Source organism: Manacus candei, unplaced genomic scaffold, assembly GCF_025592945.1.
Source record: "Manacus candei isolate 608988 ecotype Guabito, Panama unplaced genomic scaffold, ASM2559294v1 h1tg000015l, whole genome shotgun sequence".
Classification (NCBI taxonomy): Eukaryota; Metazoa; Chordata; class Aves; order Passeriformes; family Pipridae; genus Manacus; species Manacus candei.
The window spans coordinates 3,701,604-3,717,187 of NW_026138063.1; the positions used below are offsets into that span (position 1 = coordinate 3,701,604).

A 15,584-nucleotide genomic window follows, 5' to 3' on the forward strand; every position below is an offset into this window, starting at 1 on the left:
TGATCTTGTTTGTTTTGGCAGCTTTGGATGAAGTGTTTTAAATTTTGGGGGTTAGACAGAATTGGCACCTGGACAAGTGGAGACTGACAGCAAACTCATTAAAATGGAGGGGACTTTGTCCATCACTTTCAGAGAGTTCTAAAGCATGACTTGGATGAAGGAACACTCAGTTCAATCTCTTGTGAGAAGTCTGGCAGATATCTGGCAGGTACCTTTGGGATTTTTCCATGTGCACATACAGGTTGGGTTCTGCTCCAGCTGAATTCAGTGGCATTACTTGTGAGGGTACAAGGTTAAGCATGACCTCATGTGCATCTGTGCATTAGGATGCAATAAATTCATTCAATATAACAAGCCATATTTTAAGGTTAGAGGGAAAATAAATCTCAGTGAGGTATAGAATGGGAGAAATCATTACAGCTTGTCAATCCACAGGGGTGCTGCCTGCTACCCACTGCACTTGGGGTATGATTAGGTTTTCTCTTTCAAGTTGCCAAATGCAAGAAAAGGAAAGTTAAGGCCAATATTTTTTTGAAAAGAAACTTTAAAAAAAAATCTTAAAACGTTACTTATAAGTGATCTTTCTGTAGTGTCAGATAAAATCCAACCCATCCAGAAATTGTTGACCTACATTTGGTTAGAAAATTCTGATTTGATACTGAAATAAGTCTCCTAAACCAAATAAAAATTCCTTTCCCCGTTCCATAAACATCTCTTCTTATGGCTTGATCCAAGGACTGTAAAATCAAGGACAGGCTCAGTTTTTAGTGCCAGACATTGTCACTATGACTTGCAAGCCTGCTGTTTTTCCAGAAGAGAGAACCAAATTTCAGTACTTGTTGCTTGGTTACAGCCCCTCCAACCCTCTTGGAATCCCTGGGTTTGTAACACCTTACAAAACCAGACATATATAGTTTTCACTTCAATAATTTATGCGCCTTGTTGTTGATTCCTTTTTGTCTGGTGACCCTGATGAAAAGTTTCACTAACTCTGCTCTCCTTCTCTCCAAGGCTTTGTCCTGTTGTACTTGGCTTTTCCCTGGGAATGCTCTCCAAGTCCTGCCAGAGGGAGTCGAATAGTTGAGTGGAATCCTGAACGGGCAGGACAGAAAGAAATGTGTTGCCTGGGTAACTCAGCAAAATGTCCAGTTGGTTTGTGCAAGTTGTGCCTGCTTCTCTGCCCAGGCACAGATGAGCATCTGTGCATTTAATACTGTGTTCCTTTTCCAGTGCTTGCTGTGACTGTCCATGCAGATCATACTTAAGAAATAGTCAAAGAAATTCTCTCTGTAACTGGTTGATCCAACTCCAATACCACGGATTCCTGGATATGGTCAAACCAGGTAAGATCAACAGAGAAATTCAGTTTCTGCTGCTGTTAAAATGTTATTAAACTTTTAGATCTGATTTTACTTAATGGTTTGATATCACCTAAGTAAATTAAGTATTTTACATAAAGAACACGAAATTGCACCAACAAACTAATCTTTACAAGCTACTGCATCTCTGATTCAGTAAAATGTTATCATCCAGAAGTGATTTTTAAGTGTTCTTTAATGATGATTAACGAAATGTCAGCTCAGAGAAACTCAGCTGTTTAAATGCAGACTTTAAAGCCAGACTGTTCATCTAGTCTGATCTTAACCAAGCCAGGCTCTGTGAATGCTGTGGGAATGCTGACCCTGGTCACAGGAACAGAATTTTTGCTGGCTATTGCCACAGTGCCAGTGTCTCATGGTCTGAGCATTTCAGTTATTTCTGTATAAAAGGAGGCGGGATAATATTATTTCCTTTCTTCCTACTCTTTGTCTGTCTGCTCTGTTCAATTAAAGCACAAACTCTCTGGAGCAAACTCTGTTTTCCTGGCATTCTGTGGTGCCCAGAACAACAGGGCCTCTTGTGGCCTACAGCAGTCAGAATAATTGGAATTGTTCCTGTCATTAGTCAGACCTCAGGATGAGCCCTATTCTGGCCAGTTCATACATATTTCATGCACCTGCAGGACATCCAGGGAAGCATCTGATCAAATGTAGATGTGAGAGACACGTGGTTGAGACTGATGCCCACCCTGCATTTGGCCTGCTCAGCCATTTCAGAGACAAAATTACTGGCCAAAATTGGATAAAGTGGGAAAAAACCTCTTTCTTGCAGAGTTGGGGCATGCTGCTGCATTTCCTGTCAGAAGCACATTTTTATGGGCAGGTTGTAAAGATCTGAAAAATAGTGTTTATAATGGAAAGGCCGCCACCATGTAAAATATGTCATTTCTCTGCAATAGCACAGAGATAATTTTTCATGGGCTTTATGAGGATTGCATTTGCCACAGAAGATCTGAAGGCCATTAAGCCCTGATGAGAACCAATACCTTTCATTTTGTACAGAGAGGAAAAATGGTAAGTAGAAAGGCCCCAAATTACAGTCTTGTTTGATTTAGATATTAATTTTTTTATTCTTAGCAGGTAGAGAAAGGATACATTCAAGTGACCTGATGAATCCCTAATACTCCATTCTCTGCCCACCCTGTAATAAACTCAGCTCTTACCACATAAAATTTTAATGAAACCTGTGTGAAATGACTACTTTGTTAAATTTCACATAACCATCTGTCAATTCAACATTTGGAACCACAAAATACCTTTCCACAGGAGCTGAAAGTTTCTAATAACCATTATTCTCCTCTACTTTACTGGCGCGGCGAAGTTTGCCAGCAGAATTTCTGAGGGAATGTTTTGGAGCCTCCAGTCACTGCTGAGGAAAGCACACGCCTTTCTGCACAGAAAAATCTTTTATTGATCAGCCTTTGCAACAACCAAGAAGAGAAAAGGGAATTATGAGGGAAAGGGAGAATAAGGAATAATTCTTTCGTGAAGAAATTGAAAAGTAGGAAGTCAGAACCACCGAGGTTTTGACTATATGGTGTTTCCAGATGAATATCCCCGGGCAGAACGGATTGTGTACTTTTTTCCACATTGATTTTAACTTATTTATCCCTCTTCTTTCAGTGCTGAGCCCAGGAGCTCAAGTGAGGCAGGAGCTGTGCCCGTGGTGTGGGAGATGCCGATCAATAGGGCGTGATTGAGTGCTCCATTATAACCTTACACCGAAACCTGGTTCCCGTAACAGCTGCTGGAGTTTAAAAGCCATCTGTAAACTTCAGCAGGAGCTAACCAGTGCCCAGAACAACACTGGGCTGCAATTCCATCAGTGGCACCCTGCCAGCATCTGCACTTTGTCTGGGTGAGCCAAACAAACATCACACCAAACATGTTTTTAAGGGAATAGCTTCCCCGGACTGGCTCTCAGAACCTACATCTTCGATGTTTTAAGAAAAACACAACATAAAAACAGACACAAAACTGACCTGTTGGTTCCCACCAAGAGAAGAGTCTCTTGTTTTCGTTCTCAGCTGCAAACTCAAAGAAAGAAGCCTGGAAGGTTGTTTCTAAAATGGCTGAGCAGGTTCAAACAAGGCAAGAACCCTCAACAGATTGAAGAGGTGCCCATGAAGAACTTTCATGAACGTTACATAAAACACGAGGCTCTTTAAGTAGTTTCTTTTCATCCAAAGTTCTTTGATAAATTAATAAGGCATTTAACAAGCCATTAATGAAGCAGGAAGTCTTTTAGGCAAAGAGAATATTAACTTCAAGTGGGCAAAACTGTGAAAGCGATTCAGGAAAGTGAAGCCGCCGGAGTGAGCAGACCAGAGATTGTTCCGGATGATCACGTATCTTGCTACAGGTATCACCAACCTATCTTTAGGCACCTTCTGGAAAGACAGTTCATTGATACCAGCTCCATCAGCCCAGGAATTTGTTTGATGTACTTAAGAGATTGGTAACAATAGCTCCTAACGTGACTGCGTTGCGAGGTGACAGCGTTTCCTTGGAGACAGTGAATCCATCCAGCCCCAGCCAGGATCCTTGCAGGTTACCCCTCTCCAGAGGCTGGAGAACTCCCTCCCTATGCAGGGGCAGAGATGGGAAGATAAGCTTTGGCTGTAGACAAATAGCCTTATGCAAGATGTGAGGATTTTGTGCACCAGCGAGACATGTCTGAAAGGTAGGAGGGTGAAAGGAGAGCCGGTCCTGTAGTCATTGCACCGCTTGACATGCTTTGACAACAAAGATAGTGTTACAGGATTGAGTGTCTTTTTAGAATGTACCAGCCTGTATTGCTAATGGAGGTTGTTGTGCAGCAAAAACAGGAATTCAAATGGGGGATTATTTTTTTTTTTCTTGGTGCCGTCTTTTGCTGAAAGACAAAAGCTGTCCCGTCAGAAATGCTTAATTTGTTGCAAAAGATGTGTGAAAGGCACATGGATTGAGAGGTGGAATTTGTATCCACGAAGAAAATGTTAGTTAATATTCTAGGTATGTATAATTATGGTGATAGGACCTAATTATGTTAATTATGTCTTGTGGGGGGCGATTTTATGATGCATAAAGCAAGATAATTGATGCTACAGCTAACAGCAAGGGTGCATTGTAGCCATAACTTACAGGTGTGTTTGTCACTAAATTATGCTCAAAAGAGCTGCTTCAAAATGTTGCATAATGTCTCATAAAACTCCTATAAAAATAATTGAAAGGTAATAGAGCATGGAAACACTGTGTCCACATCCTCGACTATTGTAAGTTCAGAGAGTTCTCATAATAAATGTTTGCATACAAGCAAAGCTGCTCCTGAGCAGTAAATTGGGTGCATTTGGAACTAAGGACAGCCCAAATTGTGAGTTTGACGCCTTTTAAATACCTCCAGGATTTGTGTTTGTGAGTTAACCCTGCAGTTCATTTATGTGGATGGACTTTGGCTTGTGCCACTGACTGGGACAAGAAAAATAATGGGGTGTTTGTATCCTGTGAGAAAACAGCTACTTGTGCAAGTGGTTTGGGCAGACCCAGAACCAGCTTCTTGGAGCCTTTGCAAAATCAGCAGCTCTGACCTAGTGACAAGAACTCCTTGCTTGGGGAGGATTTATCACCCTTTTCTTAGTTTCTTAGGTTTGGTTTTATTTTGCTTTTTCTGAAAGATGATCTGAAAACACGTTTGGTTCGGTTCCTTTAGAATGGTCCACATTTTTCACTTCCACTGTAGCAGGGCTGAAAGAACTTGGAGCACTGTGCTGTAAAGTACCAACCTGACCAGACTTCACTGAGATCAACCACATGGGAGTAGGGACCTTTCCATCAGATATGCTCTGTGATTTGGTGGGATGTGAAGCTGTAGGGAGCACCATAGGAATTCTGACACTGGATGTGTGAAGAGTTAGTATGAATAGCCCTACTGCTTTTTCCCAGATCTTTTATCAAGAGTGTTTCAGATCTATGGGGAAAGTAGACATCACTCAGTGAAAGCTAAGCCTGCTCAAGGCTGCTGATTCATGAAGAGCAGCTGGGAATAAGACTGTGGGAAGCTGGACCAGACCCCAAAACTACTGAAAACACTGGGACTGAAAGCCTTTCAAATCCCAACTGCAAGAGTTCGCTTATAACCTTCTTTATCTTTCCTCCTCTTCCACTGAGCTTTCCATTTTCTGTGAGGCAAAGCTGGACCTGTGCTGTAGAGACTCAGATGTTTGTTTATCAAGACTGTCATTTTATCAGGAGAAAGAAGTCTTTTGTCTGACAGTCCTTTCTTAGCAGCTGAGTGTCTAAAATATACACAGGAGGGATTTTTCACTCAGTTTTTCCCTCAGAATATCTTTCCCCGCTGCAGTTTCAGAAGTAGCTCAGCTACAGCTCTTCAAAGTATTTCAGGGGCTTTTAATGTATTCTACCCATAAAGTCAGCTGGGCTCAAATGTACTTGCACTGCATTAAGGAAACTTAGAGCATTCTGGAGTCTGTAAAAATGTGGTCAGTGGGAGGAGAAGCATTTCATGGTCTCACAGCTGACACTGACGTCTTGATAAAGTGGGACTTTGATCGGGGAGCTCTGTGGCAGTGCATGATTTGCCAAGATATGGCCTCATATCTCATCAGTCGTGTTTTGAAAAATGCAGTAGCAGTTCTGTCCTCGTTCCTGCCAGTTTGCAAAACATTTCAGCCCCTTAATTCCCCACTGGGGCTTCCACTGAGCAGAATACACGAAATACATGGGCTTAGTCGTGAGTACTTTCACTTACCTCCAGTCAGCTCCAGACTTCAAGGTGGTGCTTAGGACTTGTTTAGTACAAATTTTTGCTTGTTTGTTTAATTATTTAGATGGAATGGGTGGTTTATATATTTCAGTGCTGCTACATGGAACAGAAAGTTTCCCCTGAGTTTTTTTGAAGGGATCAGGAGTCCTTCTATTTCAAAATGTCCCACAGGCACTTAGGGTGCAATCCTCATCAAACTTCAGATGCCCTGAAGTTGTGCCTACTCTCAGGGAAGCCTGTGGGATCCTGTGGATGGTGAGTCATTCCAGCTGAAAGTAAAAAGCATCGAGGCTGGGTTGAGTAAGTGAATATCTGGACATTCTCACTCATCTCCACTGACTGGGGAGAGAGACAAAAAAATTTTCTAAGCCTGGATTTCCAGCCTGGCAACTCCAGTTAGGTGGGGGAAATCATACTTGAACCAGATGGAGGGTTTAGATGTTTGATTTTGACTGGTGTACTCTGAAATTTTGTACCTGGATTTGATATCAGTGGAAAAGGTAGCTGTGGTAGGAACCAGACTGAGAGCCACCCTCAGAAATTAGAAGTTGGTCACACACAGGATTTTTTTACCCCATAATCATTTTAAGTTTCCTTTCAAGTCTTCTTTTGTAGAATTCTTAAAATATAGTCAAGTATCTCTACTTTAAATACATCATAGATACAGCTCCCCCACCCCAAAAAGAGAGAGACTGGAGGAATGCTATTGCCACAGAGGGTTTCCATTAGTGAAATTAATTCTTCTCTCATAAGAATTTAGGTTCATGATTTATGATAACCACCAATTTCTCACTGCAGGCGAAGTGAGAGGAAATGACTCAGCCTGGACAGACATCATGAATCTAATTTTTTTTCCCTTAATGCTTGACATAATCTAGTGTGCAGCTCCCAGAGGTGTCATTGGAGATTCATATCCAGCCGAAGGGCCTCACAATCAAGGCAGGAAATTTCGTTCCTTTCATGTATTGTGTGATCTGTAATTGCTTGGAATTGCATCCTGCCTCGTTCATTGCCATTTCTTTTGCATCAATTTTGCAGCAAAATAGGGAGGAAAACAAAGCAAGGGAGAGAAAAGCAGGACAGCACTTGCTCCTCCAGAAAAATCTCCTCTGACAGAATGTTGAGGTCCAGCTGGTGCTTATTAAACTCAGGGAGTTTTGAGATGAAAAATGTTTCCTTCTGTCACTCTTTCCCATGGAGATCTCACTCCCCACCTGATTGGAGAAGTCGTATCTATCACATATTAGTTCTGGACTTTTAGGTTTTATTTTCTATCACGATATAGAATTCTGTGAGTGGGTTTCTGCCAGGAGATCAGAATAGGTGTTCTGTGAAATGGTTCAGCTAAAATGTTTTATCCCACATTTCGAGGCACTGGGAATGCATATTCCTGTCTCAGCAGAGGAGGAGGTATCTGGCTGAGAGGAAGGTAGGTTTTGAAAAGTCTTGCAGTTATAAATAGTCATTTGAATACATCCTAAAAAGTCGCTTCTAAACTGAGAAAAATAACAGACCTTTTTCTTAAATACAAAATAATTTCTCCATATTTCTTTGGTATGACCTCATTTAACATACAAGGAAGCAGAAGTAGAGCAAATACCAAGACAGGGCTAAACAAGGATTCCCAGCACTTTTTATTTCCTGTTGGGTTGGGTTTTTTTAAAATATTGACCCAACATAAATCCCCTTTTCACAGGGCTGCTGGGCATGGGAACACCTGCTGCTCTGTGACACATACACATGAAAATGGCCTTGAGGTGACTTCGAAAACCAGTAAATAGCTGTTTGATTTCCCAAATGCTGAGCTCACTCAGCTTCCCTGAAGTCACCTATGGTTTATTGGGGCTGGTTTGATCTCATTAAAAACCACCATAAAGCATGAAGGGAGGAGGAGATCCGTGTGTCAGAGCCTGGGAGCACTTTTGGGCCAAAGCCAGCAAAGATGGAATACTGGGGGAAAAAATCATAGTAAGGTCAACAGCACATGTCTCTTCAATAACCTGTAATTGCACCTTTTAACTGATGTTCTATTTAGTTTGTCTGTTACACTCAGTAGGAAACTTTCTTTGCCTTGCTCCCCAAACCATTTCAAAGCTGCCTTTTTATCTCCATTCCTGACTAGAGTTGTTCTAACAATACTCACTGACAGCTGATACTTTCTGGCAAGAGCTCACCCAGCCTGTACAGTGAAAGTCAAATTACAGTGCTGTGTGCACACACTTACTCAATTAAATCATTTTTTTTCAAGGATTCCATGGTAAAAGCTGCCAGTCTGCAAATTCTTCAGTCCCTCTGAAGCACAGTTGGAGGAATTGCATCATTTAGGGTATATAAAATGGGCTTTTGGAAATGTTCTGAGGCAATGGAGTAGCAAAGCACAAAAACACATCACTTCAGGTTGAAAGTCGGGCTTGATGATCTTGGAGGTCTTTTCCAACCTTATTGATTCTATGGTTTGAAGACTCTATTGGGTAAGTTCAGCTTTTCTCTGGATCCTTGAGATTCCCCTAAAACGTATTCAAGAGATTAAAATAAATATACAGGTATAATATTAGTAAAACAACAAATTAAAATACATATACAAGGGATTAAAATAAATAATTGAGGTATCTTTTCATCCAACCGGGATGCATCATAGCAGGGCTGTACAGGGTAGAAGAGGACACATCACGCTGCTGAACAAGATCATTCCTTCATTTTCTCCTGAATTTTTCTATCAAACTGTCAGTAAATTCCTCATTCTGATGTTTGGAGTCATCTCTGAAAGCCTCCATGTGTGTACACACTGCTCAGGTGAGAGGTGAGGGGACTGTCTATGGTTTGACCTCAGGACCATGTGGCTGTTGCCTGGTGCCAAGTCCTACCCCATGCTACTCTCGGTATTCTCTTTAATTATAAAACAATTTGCTTTTCTCTGAACAGAATCAATGCTGGTTTAACATCTCTCTCAGTTCCTCAGGTCTGACTACAAGCAATGAAAAGTTCAGTAAATCCTATCCATCCTGCTGCTCCATCCTGAGGGACACACACCCAATCCCACCGGGTTTATCACAAGGCAGAGGAATCATCAGGCCGAGCTGTGACTCTGGGCTGCCTTCCCCAGTAAGTGTTTGGCTTTACCAGTCCAAGCACAGGTTTATAGAAGAGAGACATGACAAAGAATAGTTAAGGCAGAAATCTCTTCCTCAGCTTTGGGGCTGATCCTGTCACCTCCTCTTATCTTCCGAAGCTGGGGCAGATTATAAATAAGATTCTGTGCTGTGGTGTCAGCTGGGAAAGGGGTTTGACTCGGCCTCTGAGCACTCTGCACCAGACTGGAGGTGATGGGCAAGGGGATAATAAGCCCTGGAAAGGCTTCTCCAATATTTGAGCCAATTTGTAGAAGTAAACCAGAATGATCTGTGGCAAACTATACAGAACTGTGAATTCTCACAGCATTTACCAGCTTCTGGGCTTGGCTCTAACTGGAGGGATTTCTGCTGCAATAAGGCCAGAAATATGAGAAAATACAATGTCAGGAACTGAAGAACTTTTACTGATTCTTTTATGTCTTTATTTTGCTTTTTTTTTTTAAGCTTCCTTCTGACTCCTTCAAGTACCTTGGCTGGTGTGACATAGAGGAACACGATGTTCGAGGAAATCAGCTCCGCTGTCCCCGAGTGAGAGAAGGTGAAGATCAAAAAGACATGTTCACATTTAAGCCTTAACTCAATTTGCTCAAAACCTACATGCCTAAAATGTTATGACCTGAAATCATGGAGTTTGCCATTCTCTTGAAAAGGGGCAGGATTTTATCCCATGTTGTACAGATGTGCTTTTTTTTAATCGCTAAAAAAGTTATCCTTTGTCATTTCAAAAAATGGGAAACAACTGCCAGAACGGCAAATTGAAAATATTTAGTATTAATATGGTGTTGATTACTTCTCTCAAAAGCTCATTAACATTTAAATGTTGCTCAGAATGCAGTAGCCATATGCCAAACAAGAAACCAAGAGGGAAATCCAGTCCTGCAAACAGTGGCACATATATTGTGTTTTAAGGCTGAATTGGCTCCATTACGATCTACAAACACACTCAAGAATGAAAGATGGATTTCAAAATCCAGTATTTGCAAGTTTGGGACTAAACAGTGGAAAATTTCCACCCTGTCCTTGCTTTAGTTAGGAGTTTGAAGATGTCCATAGCTCTAGACATTTCAGTAAACCTTAAGAATTTAAGTGTTCAGTGTGTGTTCTTCTTAATACAAATGAGGTTTTGGGTACAGTCATTGACCCCATTGTTGTCAGTGGAAGTTGCAAACACCTTCCTTTCTCAGAACAACTAAAGGCTAACTCAGAGCATGTGAAGGAACTTATAGAAACAGGATTTTAGAGCTCAGGTCCTTTTGAACATCCATTTAAAAATAGCTTTATTTTATTCTGACCTGTAGAAGAACTGCCATTTAGCAACCACGTACCAAATCATCAGGACCTCGGATTGCTTGTTGAATTATGGGCCAGGAAATGGTAGAAATATCTTCACATTAATTTATATTTTAGAAGCCTGGAAACCTACACACCTGTAATATTATATATATTTCTTCATTACAGATCTCTTCCCAGCCACATATATAATCTTTCAGCAGGTAACTAAGTGCCAGTTCCATATCACATCCACTGTTATAAATCTTTTTCTCTGACCAGGGCCCCCAGAAGAAGAGCTGTTTCTCAGAAGAGAAGAACATACTTTGAAAAAAAGAAAAGTAACTGACACAGAGAAATGGGAGAAGAGGCTGCAAGAGAACTGGGAAAACTGTGCTGTAAAACTTTCTCATTACCATTTTGTACTCTGGTTGTAAACAAGCCAAATAATAACATGCTGGCTGCTCCCTGCAGTGAGCAGGTTTAAAGCTCAGGTTGGCACCTTGACATTGTAAACCAGAAGGGGTTTACAAGGGAAGAAGGACTGGAATATAATGTTATTTAGGTTGTGACCCAAAAGATAAAAAATTCTGTGTTGTGACAGGGTTTGATTTGAGCAACCTGATCTAGTGGAAGGTGTCTCTGCCCACAGCAGGGGTTGGAACTGCATGACCCTTCCAACCCACACCATTCCATGGTGATTCTATCAACATTAATATCTGGCTGATAGACAACACTTTTGTTTCAGATGAGTTTAGAAGCCAAACCAATAAGCCACAACCACTTAGTCCTGCTTTCCCCACCCAGTGCACACACTCTGGCCTCCCCACTCAAAGAGTGGGACAGTAAAATTCATGCTTAAAGGATAATTTCTTTCATTACTTCCAAAGAATTATGGAGTCCATCACTACAGCTCTGAGGTGAATTTGGCAACTGGCACCACCAATTGTTATAAGAGCAGCATCATAAAATAGATAAAACCTTTTAACTAATTCTGGCAATAAAAATATTTGATGAATAGTTATTAGAAAGCAAGAAAAAAAAAAAGAAAAAATGAGTGATTTATCTTATTTTTCCCTTCCCAGGAGCTGAACCTTTCATTCCAGGACCTGGGTGATGTTTACCAGGTGGAAAACTTCAAGAGGATTCTCCGAAGATTAATTCGGGTGGAAAAGCTTTGGTTGGTGGACAATTCTTTGACAGACCTCAGTGCCATAAGGTTGCCAAGGTAGACAAAATGTCCTATTTCTATTTTTATGCAATATCATAGAAATCAAAATTATTACTTACTTAGGTAATAGCTGGAGCAGACTCTTGAGAACCACCAAATATGCTTTTGGGGGGGAGTGTTGTATTGAGAATCTATCAGTATATTGTAGTTCTGAGTTCATGTCATCCCAAGCTGAAAATACTCAGTGAGGAGATCAGATGATGACCCCTTCACTCCTGGGGAACAATTAATGAGTCTTGTGAAGTTCAGGGAGATTTGTGCCAAAAAAAGAAAGCTGTTGCACACTGAAGGAATCTCCATGAAGAGATGGTGGAACAGAAGCCAAGCAGAGGCCAAGGATGACCATGACAACTGTATTTTACAATCCATCTGCTGCTCTGTGTGTGAGTGTATGGAGAGTTGTGATACTGAGAACTGGAATAGTGATGCATCCACTGTGCAATATAAAGCAAACTGAGAGTTTAAAGGGTAGGGATCTGATCTTGATATCCATGGGTAGGCAAAAATGGCACAAATGTAAAACTAGTGTATAAAATCCCCCCCTGTGTTGGCTTACAGGTATATTCTGTCACAGATGTCATAGTGATGGCATACAATTTATACTTTACAGATGCAGAGAATTAAATGTCAATAAAAACCACTTTAGATCCTTCAAACAGCTGCCAAAGATCCCTCAGATTCAGCACTTATCTCTGGCTGAAAATAACATTATGACACTAAGTGGAATATCAGATTTCAGACACACTCCGCTCGAATCCCTTATTCTCAAGAGGAATCCCTGTGAGTTCCAAGAAAAATACAGACAACTGTAAGTCTAACAGCTAACAGAAGTTGATAAACACAAAGAAATGTTTGTGAGACAGCTTAAAAGGAATAGGATCTCAAATACAACAAGCTTTCTAGAAGAATCTTTTTTATTTTCCTCTAGTTTCAACTATCCAAATTGCTCCAGGATCATGGGCTGGTGAGCCAGTATCTGATAAAAGCCCCAAAATATTCAGAAGCTGCCTAGGAGGCTTTCTAATCACATGACTGGCAGTTCTGGAACTGAACTAAGTCCATGGATCAAGTTTAGAGACAGTGAGTAGGGCAGACAAATTAGATTTCCTTTTATTAATAGAAACTACCTATTACTCAAACTCTCTTCAGTCTCATTGCATCCCTCGTGTGTTCTGCAAGGAGTCTAAAATTGCATTACATGTCAGAGATGGAATCAGGAGGATGCCTTGAAAGATGAGAGCAAAAGCAAGAGAAAATTGAGTTCCCTTCATTTGATTTTTTCTGGAGTCTCTCCCGTTCCTGGCAGCGCTGGGGAAGATGCTCTGCCTTGAACACCCCACTCAGTGTAGGTCGTGTTGCAACACAGACTTAACAGAGCTCCCTCAGGCACTGGCAATGGAAATTTAAATACAAAGATAAAGAATTTAGGAGAAGATAACTTATTTTAAGCTTCTCTCTCCAGAAATGTGTGTGGTTGAGAGTTTTTCCTTGCTGCACACAGCCATGTCAGCCATCTGCAGAAGGCACTGTTGATATATTAAAGATAAACCTTACAGCATGTCTAGGATGGGATACATCTCTTCCCACCTCATCCTGGAAGGGGAATAAAAGACAGGAGAAGTTTAAAAGAAAGTGTTTAGTGAAAACCTTTCTGGGTTTCCAGTTTGTTTTTCCTTTAGTCTTCCAGGCATCCCCTTGGCAGTGGGATGGTGATGCTTATGCTTTTTAAAGGTAGGAAGGCAGATATCAGCAAAACATAAATTTAAAATGATGGATTTCATATTTTATTTGCATATCAAAGGGTCCAGGAGAACAAAAGCAGAAAAGCACTTTTTAATAATTACTAATTGTGTTTCTTCTCCCACTCCTGCCAGTTTTAAGGCAATTAAATACTGGTATTATTTGGTATTAAATTCTGGTATTACTTTCACTGCCAGTGTTGGCAGACAGATACTTGAAGTGCTTCACTCAATCCGAGGATATAAAACTTGTGCAACAGTGTGAAACCTGAGAATTTCTAATTAGCTTTTTATCAGGTAAATTCTGCAACAAATGGCAAATCAAGATTTCCAGCAACACAAATCCATTTTAGGTGTGTTTGAATCCACTGGGGTTTTTTTAGCAGTGTCTATTTTGTTCTCAACATTTCCCAAGGTTATTTATCTCAATTTCTATTTTTCTTTTGTCTCTCTTTTAAGTGTATTCTCCAGTTTGCCAAATCTGAAAATGCTGGATGGGATCCCAAAACTGCCAGAGGACTGTTCACCCCCAGATATCAGGTTTTTTTACAAAATGTGTACTATACTCTAGCACTGTATTTTTGGGGGATCACAACTGTGCTACAACCACCTTGCTGAAAAGAGGCAATAAATCCTCCTTATGGAAGTTACTAATTTTTTTTTTCTAATATTGAAGCAGAAATATAACAGTTTTGAATGCATTTGTGATACCACAGACTTCAAGTAAGTATGGATATGGATATGTAAATAACACATAATGTGTACACTGAGTGTCATGAGTTCAATGTATTAAAACTATTGGGTGACTTTCTTGTCTAGGAGCTCTGTGTAGACAACAACTCACAATTACTGACTCCCACCTCATTTACTTAAAACATATCCAAGTTCAGACCCCGAGTTCATTGTGGGAAATGGCACAGGGATGAACATCCAGGCTGCAAAGAAAAGGAAAAAAAAAACCCCCACAGCTAAATAAAAGAACCCACCAATGTCCTCGTGCTCTTTAAGGTGCTCTGTAGGTGAGAACCTCACCATTTTGACCCTTAGAAATAAAAAAAAAGTAATGCAAAAAGTTCTTGCTTTGGCGTTTGGTGTGGCTGGAGAACACTGAGGAGGAAAATCATGGAAAAAAAAGAAACCCTTTTACTCACTGCTGGCACTGTTTAGCAATGTCTTGTTGCTTATTAGAGGTTCCTCAGAGCAAAGCCACAAGAGGGAAAAGAGCTGTGGAAGCTGGAAAGGGACTTGTAAGGGCTCCCCAGGATATCTGAATGCAATTATGCTTCAGAGGTATCTGTCCTTGTCTTGGATTGATTTGCTGTTCAATTTTTAGGCTTTTTTTTTTTTTTTCCCAAGCAGCTCATGCTGGCACAGAAATAGCTGTGCCACCAGTGGTGCAGGGAAAGAATGACAGAGTCCTGGAAAATGAAGACAATTAAGAGAATTGCCTAATTCCAGAGGCAGTCAATAAATTCTCTGCTGTGCCTTGGCTGCAGGGGCAGTTTGGTTCAGCTGCACAGGGGGGAGGAAGGGCTGCTCAGCCCTGGAGGGCTCTGCAGGGCCACAGCTCAGCAGCAGAAAGGTCACAGCAGCTCTGTACAACATCTGCACTGGATCCAGGCAACAGAAATCACCAGCCTGGAAAGCTTCCAGGCTCTCCCTTAGGACTGCCCTTACCTCTGCCACAGCCTGGCACTCAAAACAGGTGATCAAAATATTGCATGAACTGAATCACAAGGTTTTGAATGTGTGATAGTGTCTGGCTCAGAGTATTTTCCACAGCTGTGACAGGAAAAGGCAAAGGAGCACTGCAAAGAGGCATCAGCTGGATGGATGGTCACCCTCAGGAAATATCCTTGAAATTCGTGGAAGCAGAGCAGTATTTATGTGCTCACAGGGTTTGAAAACTGGACCCAGTCAGTGCAATCCACCCCAGCACTGGGAACACACCACACTGAGACAAACCCCTTCCCAAACATAGCACAGAACCGAGAGGGACAGCTCAGCAACACACAGCAATGAGCTTCTACAGATCCAGAGAGGAATTGTGTGCTTCACACAGACACAGAGGCA

At 41.2% G+C, this 15,584-nt stretch overlaps 1 protein-coding gene across 4 annotated transcripts; it reads left to right on the forward strand.

Annotated features, from left to right (window-relative positions):
* Positions 1-1,186: 1,186 nt before the first annotated feature.
* Positions 1,187-14,524, forward strand: LOC127468583 (uncharacterized). Of its 4 annotated transcripts, none has more exons than XM_051781902.1 (9): positions 1,187-1,343; positions 2,279-2,393; positions 3,003-4,062; positions 9,093-9,243; positions 9,717-9,810; positions 10,824-10,939; positions 11,627-11,769; positions 12,383-12,580; positions 13,971-14,524. In XM_051781902.1, exons 3-9 carry the CDS (start codon positions 4,052-4,054, stop codon positions 14,080-14,082), a joined length of 825 nt encoding a protein of 274 aa, XP_051637862.1. In that variant the 5' UTR covers positions 1,187-1,343; positions 2,279-2,393; positions 3,003-4,051; the 3' UTR covers positions 14,083-14,524. The 4 variants fall into 4 exon arrangements, with proteins under 4 accessions (XP_051637862.1, XP_051637859.1, XP_051637861.1 ...); XM_051781899.1 differs by having other exon boundaries at positions 9,101-9,243; XM_051781901.1 differs by having other exon boundaries at positions 3,003-3,741; positions 9,101-9,243.
* The last annotated feature ends 1,060 nt before the right edge of the window (positions 14,525-15,584 follow it).